The sequence below is a fragment of the Fukomys damarensis genome, unplaced genomic scaffold (genome assembly GCF_012274545.1).
Source record: "Fukomys damarensis isolate Sample0158 unplaced genomic scaffold, DMR_v1.0_HiC HiC_scaffold_18, whole genome shotgun sequence".
NCBI lineage: Eukaryota > Metazoa > Chordata > Mammalia > Rodentia > Bathyergidae > Fukomys > Fukomys damarensis.
In genome coordinates this window covers 8,644,805-8,666,673 of record NW_022900930.1, presented here as the reverse complement: position 1 = coordinate 8,666,673, position 21,869 = coordinate 8,644,805, and the positions used below count along the sequence as shown (strand labels likewise).

At 37.1% G+C, this 21,869-nt stretch overlaps 1 protein-coding gene across 16 annotated transcripts in view; it reads left to right on the top strand.

Moving 5' to 3' along the window:
• Nrg1 (neuregulin 1) overlaps positions 1–21,869 on the top strand; it is a 1,021,078-nt gene that overhangs the window by 967,533 nt on the left and 31,676 nt on the right. For 13 of the 16 annotated variants that reach the window (XM_010604268.2, XM_010604259.2, XM_010604251.2 and 10 more), the window contains one exon: positions 21,181–21,310. In XM_010604268.2, the coding sequence (XP_010602570.1) occupies positions 21,181–21,310 (130 nt within the window). Of the gene's footprint in view, positions 1–15,518; positions 15,784–21,180; positions 21,311–21,869 lie in introns of those variants that run through there. The other 3 variants (XM_033765377.1, XM_033765372.1, XM_033765373.1) reach the window with 3 other exon arrangements.

Genomic DNA, 21,869 nt, shown 5'->3' with positions numbered 1-21,869 from the left:
CCACACCACAGCCCTAGCCTATAAATCTTGATCCAATACAGAAATTGTATTCTTCCCCTTAAAAGATGAAACTCCTGCCTTGACAGGCTGGCTTTGAACCTTTATGAAATGATTAACATGGATTATTAAATGAAAGAGTCTCATTTCTTGTATAACCCGTACTGCCAGGAGGCTGGGACATAACGGAGGGGCCAGCATCTAGGATTTCCTTTTAGTAGCTGTAACTTGGTCAGGCAGATGGTTTGACATTGTGCTCTGGAGTAGGATGAACCAGAAGGCCAGAGAAAATTATAAAGAAGAGAGTGTGGTCCAAGCCAGGAATCTCAATTCTATTATTACAATGTTTAAATTCTGGGAGTTAAAGCAGAGGAAAAACAAAGCAAACATGGGATTCTTTTAGGAGCCCAAACTTGTATGGGATGTTTTGAGGGCAGGATTGGAGAAGAGTAGCCAGATTTTAATCCACAGAGTGAAGGAGGACATCTGTATGTTCTAAAGGACACAGATATATTTCAGGGGCATTTGTTTTTTTTTTAAAAAAAGACAATTTAGCAAAATGAGATAAACTATACTAATAAAATTGATTCAGACGTAAATTTAGATGCCTATGCCAGTTTCACAAATACTGTCTGTCTCCAACGGTTCTTAGTGGGAGAGGAAAGACAAGGTTTTTGACTGTCATGGAGAGAGAAGCCCCTCTTTGGTCAAAACTTCAGGGAGGATTTTCAAATGTTAATTAAATTTTAAGCAGATCATCTGTAGGCCTGGATTATTTGAATATTTTACATATTTTTTCATTTATTTTTCCATTCCTAGATAAATGGGACTTTCAAGTAACTATATAGGCCAGACAATGAATCTTATGTAGTTTTTTCTTGCCTTATCTGAGACACTGCCATATAAGGCAGCCCAGTGAAATGAAGTATGTTTGGTGTGGTGCTTGGAAAAGGCTTCACCTGTCTGGGGCATGGGGCATGGTCAGGTTTCTTTTTTTTTTTTTAATTGAGTTTATTGGTACATTCTAGGCATACAGTACAGTTACATTCAGTACTGGGATCTTGTACCTTTACATGACAGGTCTTGGTTCTCATTTTTCCTCTTGTCCCTGCCCTCCCTTCACCCACTCCTCCCCTCCCCATGTACAAACATTTTATTTCCACTTTTTCATTTTCTCATATTTTTTTTCTTTTGCCTTATTCCCTTTCCCCTACCCTTCCCACTGTCCCTACACTTTTAGCCCTTTTCTTCTTATCATGGTCAGGTTTCTTTTAAAAAAAAAATTAAACTTGAAAATTAAAAACATTGAGAAGGGTATAAGTGTATGTATAGATATGTTTGTGTAAAATTTTCCAAGATTGCACAATTATACAAGGATATTTAGGAAAAACCTGACCAGTATTTTCACTTAGGAATGTAGCTTATAAGTACAACAAAATTTCACATACTCGGAAAAATTTTTTTAAAAATCATTTATAATATTCCACAAGTCTTAGAAGTCATAAAGACAGAATGGTAAATTTCTTTCAGAATTTTGGATTTTCTTATATAATATTTGATCAAATATTTTTCTCACTAATATACTTTGATCCAGTTGATCATTAAAACTCATAGTCAAAACTAAATCCTGTGATATAAGATTTCAACCAAAAGGTTTTAGAAATGGATCTTTTCATTTCTCTGTAGATAAATGCTGTTTAATTACCAAAATGACTATAATTTCATTATTTAGTTTGTTTACAAAATGTTATTATGAAACTAGGTTTTTATTTGTGTTGTTGTGTTGTTCTTTTTGTTTCTTTTTTCTTTTGTTTCATTTTATTCTGAAAAAGTAAAACTCAATCCATATGGAAAATAATTTTTCAGTAAAATATATTTTGCACTTGAATGCATTACTCATTCAGCACTTGATAAATGAGACTTTTAATTCAGATAATGAGCCATTCACAACCAATTATTAGATACAGTAGATTTGCCTTTCCATTTTTATACAAAAACACTCAGTGGTATATATACATTGATTGGAAGTAGTAAGAAAATATTACCCCAAACCACTGGTCATAATGTCATTTGATGAGAAAATTATAGACTTCAAAGCTAAATTCACATTCAACTCTTTGGCCAGACTTTTGAGAGGTGGTTAGAATGGAAAAATTCTCTATACCAAAGTAGTTTTTGTAAATTATGTTCAAAGCAATTGAGAGAAGAAGCAAAAATTAAAGACTGTTTCAGTCAAACTTGATGTGAAATAAACTGTGACCATGAACTGTTTAGGCTGTGACTCAAAGTTTTATCTCATGGCCAAAGTACTTAAATTGACATGAATGAGTTTCCATATTAAATATTAAAATGATTTAATTTTAAATTTCTCATCAAAATGCTATTATGAAAAGAATTTAGGTGCAACTGAGTTTTTCAAGCTATGTCCTCTCCAAACAAATAGAAATGCCTAATTTGTTCAATATTGATGTTTTTTTCCTTTAAGAAGGAATGCAAGTTTTGTTAAAGTAAGTTGTTGCTGAAGGCAGCCATCAAAAAATTGGGCTTCTATACTAAATAATACTAGTCCAAGCTTAAAATAAGAGTTATTTTAGGCTAGTATCTTTGGGCTAGTAATTATTTTTCCTTTCTCTATAAAAAGGACAGAGCTAAAGATTTCCTCTTTCCTGCCTCCTCTATTCTGCCCAGTTTCTGTAATTATGGATATGAAATATTTCTTTTTTTATGATTGGTGAATGTTTTCTTCATTATCATAGGTAATATATAAAACCTAATGACATTGCTTGTAATAAAACCCTAAAGGTTAGGTCATCTTTATAGTTAAAGATTCCTAATTAACCATTCATTTCCTAATTTATATCATCTTGCCATGATGGGCAGCAATGTTAGTGATGTTCCTAATTGTTCTTATATCAGCTTCTAAGACAGATCATTTGCCTCTGAAGTAAAGCAAATAAATATAATGAATAGAAGGAAATAGCTTTTCTCTTATCATTAATACAATCATGTTACTGAATATTCTTTAAACTACAGAAAAAGTCAAACGTTTTTGAGAACTCACATGAAGAATTCTTAATTGAGACACAAAATATGTATGAATTGGCCTTATGAAAGGAGGCTTATTAACCCCAAAATTGCATGCTAGAACTTTATTTGCACATGTAAACAGAAATCCATGATTTGCCCAGATTCTAAAGGGAATTTTTGGCACTCAAGAACCACCGTTGAAAAGACTCAAAAATCTGAGTGGTGTCCTGGAAAAAGCAGGGATTTTTGTAATCAGAGGTCTGAGTTTGAATTTTGACTGTGCTGTTTTTCATCCGTAGGACTTTGGCAAACTCTATAATCTCTCTAAGATGTTGCTTATCTTCTGATAAGTGGAGGGAAATAATATGGAACTTACAGGTTATTGTGAGAGCTCAATGAGATCATATGTGTTTTTCCCCGACGCATTAAGTCACACAATAATTGTTATTTCCTTTCCCTATCTCTGAGAGAGCTGAAACGTCTGGCTAGAGCATCGTAATGCTAAAATGATGTTTCCTCCTCTGTTGCTTGTTACCTAGTGCCGATATATCAAACCCGGATTTCAACAGTCCACCGAGGCAGCTTTCACTTTCAGATTTTTATAATGGAAGCAACCACACTAACTGCAGTGCGGCCCAGGGTGACACTTGACATTTATGTATTTTTTTCAAAGTAATTTAAGTTATTGCTTTTTCTTTTACGGAAAAAAAATCCATAAGGAATGTTCATTGTTTTCTGAGTTGAAGCTTCCCCTTTTGCCTTCAAAGCTTTTCTCAAGGACATTAAACACTCTTCCTAATTACTTTTTATTGATTTCTTGATATTTCTGCTCAACATTGACTATTTTTAGGAAATAAAGGATTCTAAGCTAAAAATATTAATGGTGCATTTGAAAGTATGAAGTCAAATGTTTTATTTATATGTCTCACATAATCATAAGTAAAAAACAAAAGTATATAACTTTTGCTTCATGCCTCAGTTTGTCTTATATAGAAATAAAACATTCTTGGATTCATATTTCTTCAGCACCTTTATTTTGAACAAATCTATGACTTTGCAATATTTCAAACTAAGATAATATTTGATATACTCAGTTAAGTGAAAAAATAGTAAAAATGTTTTAAATAGAGAATAGGCTGATGAAAATTAAATGCATTAATTCTGAACTATTCATTTTTAGTCCATATTTATAGTCAGCTGCCATTAGCAAATTTTTTCTGTGTGTAAATATTTTCTGAGGTATAGCATTATTGTATTTAAGGATAAATATATAAGTCAGGTCTGACTAGATGATCTTTACAAGTAACCTGACCAAAGAAAAGATATGGTAGCTATTTAAAGCAGCCCGTTGTTGTAAGAGTTGTTCATTTAAATTACTTGGCAATCAGAATTTAACTGTCAGTTATGGTGTGCTACCACCAAAACCACCTTACAGATTTATATGTTATATGAAAAAAGAGATTGAAGAGTGTTAGTCAATATAAGAAGCCTAAAATCAAATATCACTAAAGATAAATTTAATTTTTTCTAATTAACTGCAACACTTACAGAAATATCTTTTTTCTCTTTTGTCCTTTTGTTGTACAAAACCAGTTCTTAAAGCCTCTAGTGGTATTAATTTTGCATTGAGGTCAATCAGAGACAATAAGCAAATATTAAATATTGCACAGGCATCATAACTAAATTTAGGATTTCAGCAGTTCCTGCTGCCATAAGTTTCCAAAGATGTTTATAACTCAGCATATTTATATTGGCATGTGAATTTATGTGTCGATAAATTTCTCTGGCTTCACAAAAAAATGAAAGAAGTAGTTTTCCTAATATCAAAATCATTAGTAAATATTATTTATCTAAGAATACACTTTTAAAAGGAAGATCAGAATCATTTGATCAGAGTTTAAAGGGAATCAAGCATGACCCTCTAGCACTCAATGGTTGCATCACTGAATTTCTAGTAACTTCCCTAAATTATCTGATAACTTTCTTTTCTGGTAGCTTTAGTTTACACTTAACTATTCAGGAATTGTTTTTAAAAGCTTTTAAAAAAAGTAACCATTTTATAGGGGTGGGGGATTTAGCTCAGTGGGCCCTCTGCCTGCCTCACAAGCTCAAGGTCCCGAGTTCAATCTCTGGTGCTAATAATAATAATAATAACCATTTTATTCTAAAACAGACACCAGAATACTAGATAATGTGGACTAAGCATTTTTTCTCTGAATTAAGATTAAAATAGCATCGATATGACTCACTTGAGCCTCCCACCTACTGCTAAGAATGCATAACCTAAAAATTATATTTTAAGTCACATCCCCTGACAACACAGTTTGCAAATACAGGGAAAGACTTGCATGTGATACTTGCTGAGCTGTGGGAGAATAGGACTTCTGTAATTGTCTGCAGAGAGGATGTAGTTTTTGTTGTTTGCACCTTTGTTTTTAACTACAAGGGTGCTGTGTAGTTCTGAAATGAAGGAGTCATGAGACAGAATTTGCTAGCAGTTTGGTAAATTTGCTATGGGCCTTGCCGTCAGCCTGCTCTGACTCCCTCTTCAGTGTACTGAGAACACAGGTATGCCATTTAACCTCTCTCAGCTTCACTTCCTACAGGGAGTGTTACCTATTTTGTAGCATTATTGTGCGAACTAAAAAAGAATATAAAAAATGCTAGCGTTTCTGGACAGAGTATTTAATGGATATCAGTTTACTTTTTCCTGAGAATTTTCATGTCATTATTATACAGATGTCTTTTAAATTTTATGTGCATTTATTTATCTTCCAAGGGGAATAAAGAAAGGGGGAGAAGAAGCAGAACGAATGCAAGCACGCCATAGATCTTTATAATTTACAGCCAACGTGAGTGCCTGGTGCCTAGCTCAGTGAATATGATTTCCACTTCAAAATATAATAATACTGTAGAAAATAATTGTTATGCTATAAAGTTTTGCAGTTGTACTATGCCATAAAGTTGTGATGCTGTAAATAAGAAAGTGCTTAAGAACCAAATAGTGCATCAAGAGAACATCCATTTTTGCAGTCACGAAATATCTCCCATCTTTACATCTTATTATACATCCTATTTCTTCTGTACTTTCTTCTTGACCTAACTTGAAGACTACTTCATGAATAGAGCAAGGTATATAGCATGCCTGGTAGAAATGAGAGTTATGAGTAAACCAAGAGTACTTTTTGAGGTTTCACTCTCAGTTTCCTTGGAATATGGCTTGTGGTAGCTCCTATCCTAAAAATATAAACCATTTGGAATGAGTAGATCTGTTTCTTCTCTAATAATAAAAGGCAGCAGGCAAGTTATTTTACTCCCAGAAAGATGGCACTACTCTTAAGATTTACACTACTTGGATATTGGGCAGTGGAATGGACCCAAGTCAGTAGTGACTCTTTCATGCCTCTTTCCGTGTTATGTTCTCTTTGATTCAACAGTGACTCAGATGGGTCGGTCCCTCCACAGTCTGTGCAAACCATATCCAAAGCAGTGTTTTCTACGCATCAGGTCTAGCAGGTCAGAGAAAACCCGATGGTCTTCCTGACGTTCATGTCTATCTCAGGTAATATTAATAATTCATTAATTATGACTTTCATTTTAAAATTAATTTTTATTTGAGTGATACCTGTAACAGAAATTTTCTGTGAAGAGTCTGGTAGCCTTGTATGGAAGGACAAGCAGCCCTATTTGTTATTATTTTTTTAATAAAGGAAGTAGGGAGCAAGAGAAGAGGGTATTTGCTGTTTGGCAGCAACATTTTTACCTTATTAGTCATCAAGCGTAGCTGTGCCTTGAGGGTGTAGTGTCCACTTATTCGGATTATAAAATGTCCCAATCACTTTTAGGGTAGCAATGACTAACCCTTCAGTGCCCCCTCCAAGGTTGTGAGTACTGATGATAGTGACAGATTCCTTCTGTCTAGACCTCTGCTTCTTCTGGTTCTCTGGCCTAATGCAGTTGGAACTTTGTTCTGACCTCATGTTATGCCTAATCAGAATTTCTGGTAAAATACAGCAAAATTTTTATTAACTTGGACATAGCTCTTAGTGCTAGGATGAGATCATTCTGACTGCTTTCTCAGGGTTGCGGAAATGGTCACCATTGCTGTCTAGAGCCTGCAGTGCTGGTCTCCAAAGTCAGAAGACCACAAGACTCAGTTCTTGAGTCCAGGAAGGCCAGTCACCTTCTTTCTCTCTTTTGATTTTTGTATGTACATTTAGTTTACCTGTCGCTTGTGTGATTCAGCAACGTAGAGCCGCTGCCCATTCAGCAGATTAAATGCTATTAGACATTTTCAACTAATTGATTCCTTGTTGCTGTGAAGCTGTTACTATAAATCTGTGTCGGAAGCCTCAACTTCACCTCACTGTTGGAAGCTAAAAAGTTCCATCTGCAACAGCTTCTAGCCTGCCGGTCCAGGGAACCCTATGCCTTCAACATGGAGGTGCGAATTAAAGAAAATAACCAGCCCTGGCCTTAAAAATTATTCTACCTGGAGTAAACCTTCTTGTGTCAAACTAACTTTAGTGCCTGGAAGATCTTACAGCCTCATTTACCTTATGACTATCACTAAAGATCTTCCGGAAGTGAATTGGACTTCAGATTCAATGTCTAGTCCTCACCAGGTGCCAGGCTTTTGCAAAGCAAACATCCCTCAACTCCCTCCTCTCCCCTAGACATCCAGCTGCAGACTATTTTGGTTGTTTTTTTAATTTCTGATTTTTAAAAAAGTACACGTGTCCAGCATTTTTGTGGCTCTCACTATGGGTTTGCAAATGTCTTGTTCTGACTTCAGAAGAAATATTTTGACACTGTGCATTCATCTCTAATTTCCATTCTGTTTCATCCCTGTGTTCTGCTTGTTGACTGTTATATTAATCATTTCCAACTAAAAGAATTCAGTGAAATGGTCTTCTGATCCTGGAAAAATACATAAGCAAAAATATGAAAAGGAACACATGAAGAATATGGCCATCTGGGTACTTGCAGACTTGAGTTTGGCCAAGGATAAAGTTATGTTTTATAAAATATTTTAAAACAATCATATATTCTAGTATTTTAACAAATGAATCAATATATATTCAATGTGCTTAAAATTACTTTCACTTTAAATGAACTAATACCAGATAATGAAAACTAAATGAGCATTAAGAGAAAACAAAATGCGAGGAAAATTCATGGACTGTCTGGGGTATTGTCCTGGCTGTAGGAAAAGGGCTTTGATTACAGAAAAGATGAGATTTAATTAGGACAGAGTAGCGTGCATTTTTATTTACCAGTGAGTCATAGAGACTTTTATAAAGGGGTGAGGGAGAATTGCTGAATTCTTATAATGTCTTGTGTGTCTGGTAAATGAGATTCTTCAGTGGTATCAGTGTCTAATTCCGGGGACTTCTGTAATCTCTATAGAACAAGGGCTTGTAGAGCTCCCTTGAGTTCTTCTGACTTCAAGAAGAACGGAAGCATTAGAAAGTTTGTTGTATAACCTATACTTTAGTTGCAGAGAGAAGGGTCAGAAATGGTCTTTTTGTCACTAAAAGCTATTAAGAGACAATTGCTCCCCGCCCCCCAGGGGCTGACTATCCAGCACACCAAAACGTGTGAAATTAAGGTAGACTTGCAACCATCTCAACAAAAATGTTCTGTATTGCAAAATTTTCCAGAAGTAAGGATTTCTTAAGGGAAAATCCAGGAATAAGCTAGATCTTGGACTCAGAGGTCTGGTTTCTTCTCTTTAGTGTGGTCTTATTTTTCTGGTAAGGCTTTGTTTTCTACTTAGAACCCAACCCTACCTGTTCTCTGTGCTCTTCCCTCTGTGAGGTTCAAAAATGGGAAGAAAATGGATATATAGCTTACGCATTTGTCTCATTATAGTAGCCCCTGGAGTCTGTGGTTTTGTAATTGGAACTTTCCATGTTAGGTTTCTCCTGGGCCTCCGTGTGGTGAACTAGAAATGCAAATTCCTAAAAAGACACATCGTTTAGTATTATTGCAGAGTATTTTATATTTTTAAATACAATGACAGAGCTCAACTGAAGGTGTTTGACTGTTCTGCACAAATTGTACAGAACGATAAAGAGTGAGATTGGAAAAGTGAGCATGGTCTGGGATTTGGCTCTGAACGCTTTGCTTATCAGGCCGCGTGGTAGAGCTGTGGTTCCCACAGTGTGCTGAACAGCTACGCTCCTCTCCTCGCCACTGTTTTCCTGGTCATGGTGACAGTGTGAAATCGAATGGATGGAAAGAACAAAGACCTGTCCTAAACACGTGCCTGCAGTATCTCTAGAAATGGTTATATTTTAAAAGAAAAGGGGGAAGACCTCAGACATTTTGAGGTTCTGCACTCTAGGAGGTGGAAGTGTTTTGTTTTATACACTGATATAGTGCTACCAGGAAATACTGACTCTAAGTGATCATAATGAAGTACAACCAAGGTTCAATGCATGGACTTTCTTGTGTTCCCGGTTCCTGGGACCACAGGAACATAGTCAGGGAAGTTGACCTCCATTTGGCTTTCTCTTTATGCCGTACTCCTCCATCTGTGCCTTTTTCAGTTCATCTCTAACCGGCTGAATTCTGTCAGGTTTTTTCCCCCATTCACTGAAGGGTACATACATAACAGCCAGGCCAGATGATGGCAGTGAGACAATGGACACACGGCATCACTGTTGAAAAAAATATTGACTCTCTGGTATGAGAAACTGAAAGTGTGAATGAGAACCAAAATGTATAATAGGTAATGTGAAATAGGAAGAAAAGGTTCAGAGAGGAAGAGGAAGTAAGGGGTAGTGGGGGAAAGGGAAGAAGGGAGAGAAAGAAGTATGAGAAAAGAAGGAAAAATGGAAACAAAGCTTTTGAGAATAGGGAGGGGTGGAGGGGTGAAAGGAGAGGGAAGGGGTACGGGGAAGAACAAGAACTGAGATGTGTCGTGAGCAGGTTCACATACGCAACAACGAATGTGATCGTAATGCATACCAAAAGTGTATCAATTGAGTTGATTTGTAAGGAAATACTGTGTAACTTGAAAAAGGAGCTCAATGGGTATACCAGTTTGTTTTCTTTCCACTGCACAAAGTTTAGTGCCGCGAATAGAAAAACAGGTTCCAGGTCAGAGGCTCAGAAACTTCATGAAACAAATCAAACACAAACAAACAAACAAAAACACTCCAGGGTCTTCAGGCACGAAGTAGTCACTTAATGGGTCATTTTCTGCCTTTTCCTATGAAGACACAGGATTTGCCTATAATACTACATTACTTCCCCACTGACCTAAAATCTATTCTCTTTAGAGGAACAAGACCTTCTGTAAAGTAAATATTATCAGGCCACCTAGTGCTTTAAGGGGACAGGATAAAAAGAAAATAGTTTTCTTGAGGTGAAGCATTCAACATCGTAAGTTTTCTTGAAACTCTTTTATTTCTGATCAGAACACTTGAGAAATTGAAGAAAAGCTAGATTTCCATGTGTTGCTTGGTTCTGTAGAATTCTAGACTGGGAATCTAAACACTGCAGATACACATTTAGTAACACAACATATTACAGGGAGGGGTGTTTTGCTTCTCTCATCATGAACCTGGGAACAAGGAGCTCCTGGGAGTTGTGGGAAAATATATGGACTGAAATAAGCCAAATGTTACACAGCACTGACAGGCTTTTACTACTTCACTTCTTTGTATACAACAACCTTTGGCCTCGGTGAGGAAAATGTTGTGCTTTTGGAAACAGAAACTGGCTGTTTATGTCCACAGCCATCACACAAATGCAGAATTTCGGTCATTTGGCTGAATAGTATGTAGCAGCGTGCAATCCCAGGTTTTCAAGAGGCATAATTGGAGCTGCAAGGACAACATTATAAGGAATATTATTCAGGCTTCTTGCTTTACAGAGCCACTGTTCAAAGAGGCTTGGCTCAGAATAAAAACAGTTGGAGGATCGTGCCTGTGCCCCTGGAACCATTTTTGTGACATTTCTATGGGGGCTCTTTGATGTAAATCACTGGAAGCTCAAATTACTTAAAACATTAATCAGAAATAATCTTCTGTCGTGACAATACGTCTATTATACGTAGAAACATCATTGTCTTAGTCATCTATGTAATACACTTATAATTTGAGGTCAACTCTGGGGCCATCTTTGTGTGTGTAACTGTGCTGGGGAACAAACCAAGGATGGAGGTGAGCTAAGAACACACTGTACCGCTAAACTATACCTCCTGCTTCAGTACCGTCTGCTCTTAGTGGGGTACCGTCAGAACTGTGGGACAGTCAAACCAGGAAAGCTTCGTGTCTGGTCTTGCTGGACCAGTGAGTTTTGTGTATTGCAAGTGGACCTCAGTCCCTGTGTCTATTAAAGTGAGAGATGTTTCCTGGATGGTGTAAGAGATAATGAGAACATGTGCCAGGCAGTCTGAGTACCTTAGAAAGAGGTGCCAAGCAAGGTGTGAAAACTCCAGCATTTAGCTCCTGCTTAATTTTAATATGCATAAATACAAAGTCTCTTCGTTACAATCACTACTCTTTTCCACTGTTATTTTGCTGGTTTGACCACTCTTCCTTTCTCATTTAGGCCTCTGAAATAATTTCTTCACTGGTCTCTCATCTCTGTTCTCTCCCCTTCCAAAGGATAAGGAACACATCGTTAATTTTATTAATCATGGCCTACTCAAAAGGCTGTCTCCGTGGTCTACGTAGTAAGCATTCATTCCAGCCAGGGCTTTGAAGGACTTCTCTGATCCTGATGCATTATTATTTTATGGCTTCATTAATGACCTCTTATGTTATAATCCGCATCTCAGTCAAACTAAACTGCTAGCTTTCACTGAACAGTGACTTCTCTTCCTGAATCCACAAATTGATTTGGTTTTTCCTTTAACATAGTGTTGTCTCCTCACACAGCCAGAGGGCATTTAATATGTGACCCTTTTAACATATTTCCTGTTCTTCTCTTTTGTTGGATTGATGCCTGATAACACTGATGGATTCTTGTTGTTGTTACAAGTATTGTGTTATTTCTGTGCTTTTTTGTTAATATTGGTATGCCGTCACCTCATCTTGACATGATAATATTGTCATCTTCTTACTTCATAGTCATACTCTTGGTTGCCACTTTATTGCATTACTTAGAACTTTTCGATGCATGTTAAATGATGATAGTGACAGTCAACATTCATGACTTGTTCATCATAGACCCCCCCACTCCTATACCAGATTAGGGCATTGAGTGTCATTTAGTTTTTGGCCTGGAGTAGATATCTTTAGACGATAGACTTAAGTTTCATTCTAATTTGACTGTATGAAGATGTGATTCAGAACATGATATCGGTATTTGGTTGTATTTTTACACTTTAAACACATAGTAAAGCACCTGTTTGCACACGTACTATATAGAACATACACTTAGACATGCATGTTAAAGAAACATGATAATAGAGTAATACCAGGAGTGTCCATCCTCCACTTCAGCAGTTACCCATTTTGTTTCATCTTGATCCCGGTTACTCCCTTCTGCTTTTCTTATTTTGGTGCATTTCCCAAACAAGCTAGTGATTTAATGTATACATATTTCAGTATGTATCTCTGAAAGACAAAGAATATTTCTCACCATAACCATGAGACATTTAAACACACAAGAATTGATGATAATCTAGAATTATTTAGGCAGTGATCATATCCCCCCATAAATATGACAGCGTTATAACAGTTTGAGTCACTATCCAGGTAAGGCTCACACATGGTGGATGGTTGGTATTTGTCTTAACTCTCTTTTATGTGCCTGAAGTTTGGATTTTTCTCTCACTCTTTGTCTTTACCTCTAGCTCTTTGTCTCTCTTATCATTTTAGTAAGTATTTGTTTTTAAGAAACCAACTTCTTTGCCCCATGGAGCTGTGCAGAGTCTGGGTTTTGCTGATTATATCCTTCCATGGTGTCTTTAGAATGTTTTCCCCTGACCTAATTAACTCTCTTTTATGTGCCTGAAGTTTGGATTTTTCTCTCACTCTTTGTCTTTACCTCTAGCTCTTTGTCTCTCTTATCATTTTAGTAAGTATTTGTTTTTAAGAAACCAACTTCTTTGCCCCATGGAGCTGTGCAGAGTCTGGGTTTTGCTGATTATATCCTTCCATGGTGTCTTTAGAATGTTTTCCCCTGACCTAATACTCTATCATAAATATGACAGTGTTATAACAGTTTGAGTCACTATCCAGGTAAGGCTGGTGGATGGTTGGTATTTGTCTTAACTCTCTTTTATGTGTCTGAAGTTTGGATTTTTCTCTCACTCTTTGTCTTTACCTCTAGCTCTTTGTCTCTCTTCTTATCATTTTAGTAAGTATTTGTTTTTAAGAAACCAACTTCTTTGTCCCATGGAGCTGTGCATAGTCTGGGTTTTGCTGATTATATCCTTCCATGGTGTCTTTAGAATGTTTTCCCCTGACCTAATTCACTTCCAGTATATTTGCATTTGTATGGAGATATTTGATTAAATTCAGGTTTCACTTGGGGAAGAAGAATGCTTTATAAGTAGTTTCATAGAAATTGACAATTTTTTCAAGTGTCGATTTAGTATCGCTTGAAATAGTCACATAGCTTTTAATTTTTGATGTGCCATGATTATTGTTTAATTTGTTGAGTAAGATAATTTATTTGCCTCCTGATTTTTCTCTTTTGACCTTTCATCTGCTTTCATTTCCACAGGTGTTTTAGTGGATGAATAAATTAACCTATGTCATTAAATGTCACATGGTAATTTCAGAAGCTGGCTGAAAAACTTGATCATTGTTGGGAGTTTAGTCTTCTTTGTTTTGATTGTTATTTGATGTTCAGAATTTTGACTAGCTTGGGCAGTGACAGGTCAACATTTCCTACATTGACATGACCTTTTCCCGAATAAAATGATCCTGGTTAAAAAAAATGCAGAGTATAGTAAAGAACATGTCCCTTCAACATTTAGCCTGGTGAGATCTCTAAGTATATCAAATTAAGCCAGTAAAATAGACTGCTAATATTTTCATTGCAGGCTAGACAGATAGTTCTTTTTGAGAATTGATATTGATTAAATAAAAAGAATTAAGGGATGGCTTAAAAGTTTGCGGAGTCCTTGCTATGGAAATTTTATACTCATATAAAATTGTCAGTGATTAATTAAAAATATATAGCAAAACAATGTTTCTCTAGTTGGCTTCTTATCTAACAAAAAATTATTTGCTTCGTGAAGGTTAAAAGGTAGTTTTCTTCTTATAAGTCCGCCCTGGTCAGGTATCCAAAAATACTCCAGCTGTCACATCCTCGAAGACATTTGTGTCACTGCAGTGTTCACTAAGGAGTAGAGTTGCATGATTAGACCATGTCATGAATGAAATGTACTGTCAAAAAAAAAAAAAGACAAAAAACTCAACAACTTATATTTTTAAAAGATAACCTTTTCTGACAGTCTCATTTTTCTAAAGGTAACGCTGTCTAATGACACCAAATTATTTGCTCAGCAACTGCTGGAAACCTAAAAATCTACTTTCTGTTTAACTACAGCTAATACTAATATTACAACAAAAATTACAGTTTTGTTCTATGAGGAAAAACACACAAAGGTCACTTTTCATTCTGTTTACGAAGGAAAAAACAACATCGAGATCTGTTAGAAGGTTTCGAAAGGAGCAGTGTAGCAAAAGGTAGTCTTATAAAGCATCTAAACCCCAAGTATGCATTTAACAAAACAAAACACAAGGGCTTACTAATTCACTTATGTGAGCTTGGACAATCTGCTTTGGTCCACATTGTGGATTGGTAACTGGATCTATTTTATTTCCAATTGTAAAACTATTCTTTGGTGATAGATTGTGTCTTCTTAAAATGTTGGTGGAATGATAAAGTGTGCTGATGTCCTTTCTAGTCCCATCATTCTGCGTCCTCAAATGATGCCAAAACCCCAGGTGAAAGAGTTAAACCAGTCAATCTCCACTGGCCTTAAGTGTCAACTTGTTCCTTGCTAGTAGGTTGTCTACGCATCTCTGAATAATTCTAGCTTATTTGGCAAGTACTGAAGTCCATGAAGGCAGAAAGTCAGATTGCACTAATTCTGCTTTTAAAAATTTTGGTTCCGATCATGGTCTCGTAATAGTTTCTGTCTCTGTTTCTCTGTCTGGCCCACCCCCACCCCACGCACCTCCCTCCCTCCCCTTCACTTCCTCCTCCTCCTCCAGTTCTGGGAAGGAACTCAGTTCAGGGCTTTATACCTGCTAGGCCAGCACTCTACCACTGACTCTACTCCCAGCTGCCCTTCTCGTTTCTCTAAAGGAGAGGTCAAGTGAAATAGGATGTTTCCTTTCAGTGCAGTATTGGCTCCCGTAACTTCCAAGTGTAGGAGGATGTCTTTTATCTCCTCCTGTCATTTTTTTTTCCTTTTCAAGTACTTACTTGCTCTCCTGCAGAAGATTAAATTACTGCCGAGAAAAAAATGCCAAGCCAGAATGACAGTGCTTCAGTGGTTTCAAGTCTGGCTTTTTTCCTCTGGAAAGCTAATGACTGCACCTCGCATCTCCTGAGCATCTTGAGAAGCTGTGGGAGGTAGCACAGCTTCTCCTGCTCAGCTTCTGCTCCTTGCTTTCAGGAGCCTACTAAGCATTTCCCCCTCTGGGCAAAGTGCTTTTAGTATCTAACTGCAGAGCTATTCTAAGCAAGAATAATAACTTTAGATTTTTTAAAACTGGGAAATCAAAGAGCAAGAAAACATGCAGATTGCTAAATACATAGGTATTGAAGCTATCGCAGGTAAGGTTCAAAATTTGTAATTTTGTAATGATTGTTTAATATTAGAATATTTAAAATGTTAAAAGTTGTATATTCTGTTGAGAATACTTCTTAGTTATTTACTTTAATTTATGCAGGAAATCATTAATAATTCTCCTAAAAGCCCATTCGCTCCTCAGGCAAGACAGATCTAATGGTTGCTCCTTAGAGTAAACAGTGTTGACTCACGCTAATTCCTGCTAATCGTCAGAGGAGAATACAGCCCTTCTTATCAGCAGTGCGCCCTTGTGTCACGGTCTTGGTCTGTTGGCGCTGTCTGCTTCACTGATAAGTAAAACACCCACTGAAACTAGGGAAAATGGAGCTGGGAATGTAGAACTGTGGGTGAGCATGCATGAGGCCCTGGATTCCATCTTCAGCACAGCAAAAAAGTGAAAGAAAACATCTTTTTCAACATTTTTTCATTTTTAGTTTGTCTCGAGCAGAAAAAAAAAGAAAAAAGAAAAAAGGTCCCTATACTCTGCAGGAAACAGAGTATGGAGAAGTGCTGTCCCAGGGGGAACTATTAAGTGATAAGCAGAAAAGAAATTATTAATCCAATTTTCATGCTCTATCTATACAAAAGTATGTAACAATAGAATTTCTAGAATGTTGCCTTATAAGCAAATTTTATATTGTGTTCCATGTAATAATATGGACATCACACTGTGTTAAATTGTTTTATAGTTTTTAAACTGTTGAAATTGAATCTAATACAATAAGTACATTTAACTCATGTTACTTGAAAGTTCAGTTAAAAACATTACAGAATTTCGTAGATCTTGAAAGTAGAGAACAATCTTTTGTCCACGATACATGTTTTCTTTTGGTTTACTCAAACTTTTTCTCAGTATCATCTTACACTATGTTATATCATAACTTAGTGGTTATAAATTACAAGCAGTTACAATGATGTTAAGCTAGACTTTTGATATTTACTGAATGTTTTACAATTACTCAATGATTCACCTTCAGAACTAGGCCATCTCTCTTCAATGTTTTACAGAATTATTTTCTAAGAAATAACACTTAAGGTTTGATTTATAGAATTCCAGAGCTGTACAGATAACAGTTTTTTCTTTGTCCGGTATTTATGACATTCATAATAACCGTGTCATGCAACTATATGCAGTATTGGGTAAGGCAGCCTAACACATGGTAAGCCATTTTAAGAAACTTCACAATAACTCCGTAAGTCTCACCTCACTGCTGAATTCACTGAGGTGATCACCAGACAGGAATCTCCTGGCTAGTCCTTGGCACCCTTGAGACTAAGGCTTGATTTTTGTCAGGATTAGTCACTTCAGGATTCATGCCACTACATCCTATTTATGAAAGTTTCTGTTTAGGGAAAGTTGGTGGTGCTCTGAAAACTTTTACCTCCGGTATGTTCACTTGTTACCATTATGTCTTGCTTGTAAGGGACAATCATGAAAGCAAGATGAAGAAAGGAAAGGTGGAAGAGAGGGAGGAAAGAAAGAAGTCAGGGAGAGAGAGAAGCTAGAAAGAGGAGGAAGGTAAAGAAAGAAGGGTGGAGCCCCAGTGTGGCAGAGGGCTTTTATGCAAAGGAATGGTGAACTTGGGCTCCGCGTCCTGGTCCTGTGTTTAGAGAACTTTCCAGTGCGGCTCCCTGGGGGTGATTGGGAGCCCTGAACTGTATTGCCAAGACCGGCCAGCTTGGGACTAAAGCACTCCCAACACGTATTCTCTGGTAATAAGTTCTATTTTTATTTATACTTTTGTCCTCTTATAGGACCACACTTGCTAACCTACCAAGGAAAATGTGTTTGGGATGAAACATAAAGGTGAAATATAAAAATAATGGAGTCATCTTTAGCAGTCTTCTTAATTACCATTCATTTACTTGTTAGGAGATAATATCCAAATTGTGACAAAGTAATCACAAAGTAAAAGGAGACGGTTTATCAAGCCCCGAATGAGTGAAATCTATTCACTTTATTCCCAGAACAGTGGGGTGGGGGTCACCTACTATATATTGAAATCCATTCCCCTCACCAGGCCTTCGGCTTGGCTTCTTCCTCTGACATCCCCAGAAAGAACAGTGTTTCCACAGTTGGTGCCGGGCCTGCTTTGTCGGTTTCATTGTTTTCTAGCAGAATTACCAAATGGAAATGGATTTAGCAATACAGTGTGTGCAAGCCAAAGAGAAAGGCTATTTCATTGCAAACTTTATAGACTTGCTTAGGATGGACAGCACACTGTGTTCAACTACGGAGAGGAGAGAAACTGGCAAAAACCCGAAGAGTGTGGGGGGGCCACCATCTCTTGCCTGACTTCTGACAATTACAGCTTATTCTGTGCTTGGCTTTAGATTCTGAGCAGCTGTATCCAGTCAGTTCACACTTTGCCTCTCTTGGTAGGTAGTTAATTGCTGCATTAAAACTCATGATTTTTTAAAATATCATTGCTGGTAATGGATGAAATTGCTAAGCACAATAGTCCCATGATGGTGTGAAATAGATGCCACCTCATTGTCCCTGTGATGAATATTTTACTATCAAATGTCCCGCTACTACTTTACAATAGTGATCTAAGAATTTCTCAGTGTTATAGGTTCAGTGTAGGTGCAATACTCACTTCAGGGAGAAATATTTTTAAGGTGCAAAAGAAAAGTTACTTCTAGTTTTTGTGTGTATTTATCAGTCTTAATTGTTTTGATAAACACAGTGTGTTGAAGGGATAAGAATATCACAGCTAATTTTTATTTGTAGTTTACCATTTATATGGAGTATATGCATTTGGGGAGAGCTGTTTTGTTTTCAGTAAAGGGCTCAGGATTTGTTCTGAAGAGGCTGGTGCAGCGTCTGCTGCTCGGTCGGGTGAAGGGAGATCCTTAGCAGCCTGTCGTGGATTCAGACAGCGCTGGGATCTATTCATGGCTCAGCATCCTCTGTGGAAGCTGGGTGACAAGCACACTGCATGTGGTCCTTTCAGTGCTGTCACAGAGGGCAGCAAGGGTACCCAGCAGAATATGTCATTGCACAGAATGCTGTCAAGCAGTTAAGTTTCAGCACAGAACCTTTCACAGTTAAGGCAACTGTCTTCCTAATATCTTTTACAAGCCTTAGATGAAGATACTGACCCACACAGCACCTACGTACAAAGATTTTTGCATGAAGATCAAATGTTTAAACTATATGCTGGGTGAAATATAGGACTATTGTCTACTCTATGATTTTGCAGACTAAAAGATACACATTGTGTTTATTTCATCACTGAGCTGATTTGACTGTCCATTGGAGCTAACTGTACGTAGTAAAATCACCTTTCTCCTCATGCTCCATTCATTCCTTTGTTTGGTTTGCAGACCTATAAAGGAGACCTTGGAAGGCATTTTTGAAAAGGACATTTTGTTGAGCTAATTAAAAAATTGACCCCAGGCTGGGGATCCAGCTTAATAGTTGAATGCTCATCTAACATGTGTAAGGCCCAGGGTTCAGTCCCCATCTTGGAAAGAAAAAAAAATGACCCAATTCTTAATTGATTCAAGAAAAGCATGTATCTTTGAAATTCCAAGATTTCTACTGTCAAGCTTTTTATCTGATTGCTAAACACAAAAATTAAGATTCTTTCCCATATTTATATTTGGTACTATTCATTGAATGACATTTTTTTGCCATTTCCTTTACCTAGATGATTTATGATCTCCATTAAAAAATCTTCCAAGATGGCTTTTACTCCTTTTTTTTTAATGGGAAAATGAGCACCTGGGTGGTAGGTGACACAAAACTCATAAGGGTAGAGATTTGAACCGGATCTGCCTGCAGAATCCTGTAGTTTGGATTGATCTTTGCTGCTATTCCTAAATGCTGTCTGAGAGCAGTGAAGTGGTCCTTGAATGTATCTTAGACAGGTGACCAAGAAACAAGAAAGCAGTTAAGAAACTGAATAACCAGCTGATCAGGTAGAATGGCAATTAAGAGACGTAAAATAAATTGGGTTTAAAATTACAAGAAACTGTGAACTTATGAAGGAAATAAGGCAGAAAACATGGGGAGAAATAGAACAATAGGTCAAATAAGCAAGAACATCCAACATTCACATGCAAATAATAAAATAGAAATTGATAAGGAAGACGACATTAAAAAGCTGTAGGAATGTGTCAGTAAATAAGAAAAGGAAATGTGCCTAAAGATGGAAAGTACAGTCTTCACCAGCTCGGTATTGGTTCTGTCTCTCCTCTCAACAGTATCAGGTGCCAACACTGTGAACTGGCTTTTTCTGGTGGAGACTCAGCACTGTCCATGGATTTACCGGCTGTGGACATGAGGAGAGGCCCTGACACCAAAGTTCCCCTGAGCCTCCGGGCTGAGCTAGGGTTTCACTGAGTCTGTACAGTCTCCGGCCCAGCGTCATCTCCAGTTTTACACCCATTGACTGTGAAGTAAAGGTCCAGTTATCACATGCAGAAGTTGGAAGCCATAATTAAGGCTTATTTCTGTACTCTTAATCCAAGAGAGAGAATTTTTGTAGTATCATTCTGCATTCATAGAGATACAGTATTATCTTTTGATTTCCCAAAGCACAATCAGATACTCAGCAACGACCTTCAGAGTAGAAGAATGAGTTCAATGGAAAGTGTAAACCGAATGAATTCTTCTGACTTCTGTGTCAGTGTATGTTCAATTAATAATATATGTTTTGGGGACCAGGTTTAGCTCAGTGGCCCCATGTCTACCTTGCAAGTGTAAAGTACTGAGTTCAATCCCCAGTACCAAAAGATGCAAAATAAAAATAATAATAATGATTATATATGTTTTCAATCGAACCACATACAGTATCTGGTATCCTTGTGTGTTTTGTTTTTGGATTTTGGTTGTACATCGTGTTAGGGCTGAAGATGTTGCTCAGTAGAAGAGGGCGTGCTTAGCATGCACAAAAACTGTTTTCAATCCCTAGTACTGCAGAAAGGAAGAAAAGCCAACCCACACATAGAGCACAATTTGCAAAAATATGTATTTTTATGCAGCTTCACTGACACGCCTTGATGCCATTACCTTGGAACCTTCCTTAAAAATGATTTTGCTTACTAACAGGAGAGCTTCTCTCTTCCAACACCTGAAGAGATAAAACAATGGTTATAAAAACTCTGAGTCCCTTTCCCTAGGTAATTGGAATGAAATTTATTCCGCAGTTACATGTGTTCTATTAATTGTATTCTGTTAATCACTTGTGTTCTGTGTATCACACCACCCAGAATAGTTGCTTTGCTGTTGTTAAGTCTGAAACTTTAGGGAAGTTTAGAGAAGTATGTATCTCCTATGAAGTCGTGCTTTTAAGAGAATTTTAGTGTAAAGGCTGTTTAAAAAGGAGTCGAGCACAGATGTGAACATCTCCTCTTCCTTGTCTCTTATCCAGCTACGTCTACATCCACCACTGGGACCAGCCATCTTGTGAAGTGTGCAGAGAAGGAGAAAACGTTCTGTGTGAATGGTGGCGAGTGTTTCATGGTGAAGGACCTTTCAAATCCCTCAAGATACTTATGCAAGTAAGAAAAGAAATCCCCTTTCTGGCTCACGTCCATGACTGCTTATTCTGGATGATTTCGTTTCTCATCCTGTGGATTGTTCCTTCCTTTTCCAGTCCCATTGCATTCTGTTGAATAATGTTGTTTTGTTTGTAGAGTGTTTTGAAAAGTTCATGCCATTTGTCATCTCCTTTGTTGTATCCAGAATTGTTTTTGCTCTTTTCAATGTATGTGGGGTTTTTAATCTTTTGTGTTTGGATTTTTTTGCCTTCATATTTATAATGCTATTTGCCTCATGGTTTTCTTATTGTTACTCAGAAGAGATATGCAAATATCTTGGAGGGCTATAATTTTCATATCTATCTTCTCCATTCCGATGCATTGAGCTCAAAAGTAATGTTTCTACCTAACCCCAGTGTTCACCTTCAAAATGAATTAGAAAATTTAAGCAGAATGGCAGAAGATTCCTTATTGAAACATCTATTGCTCTTGGGATTATCTTATTTTTCCTTAAGTACTTTTCAACATAAACTGCAGGATGAAATTACTAGTGGGGAAGAAAAGCAATTTGCTTGTGTTC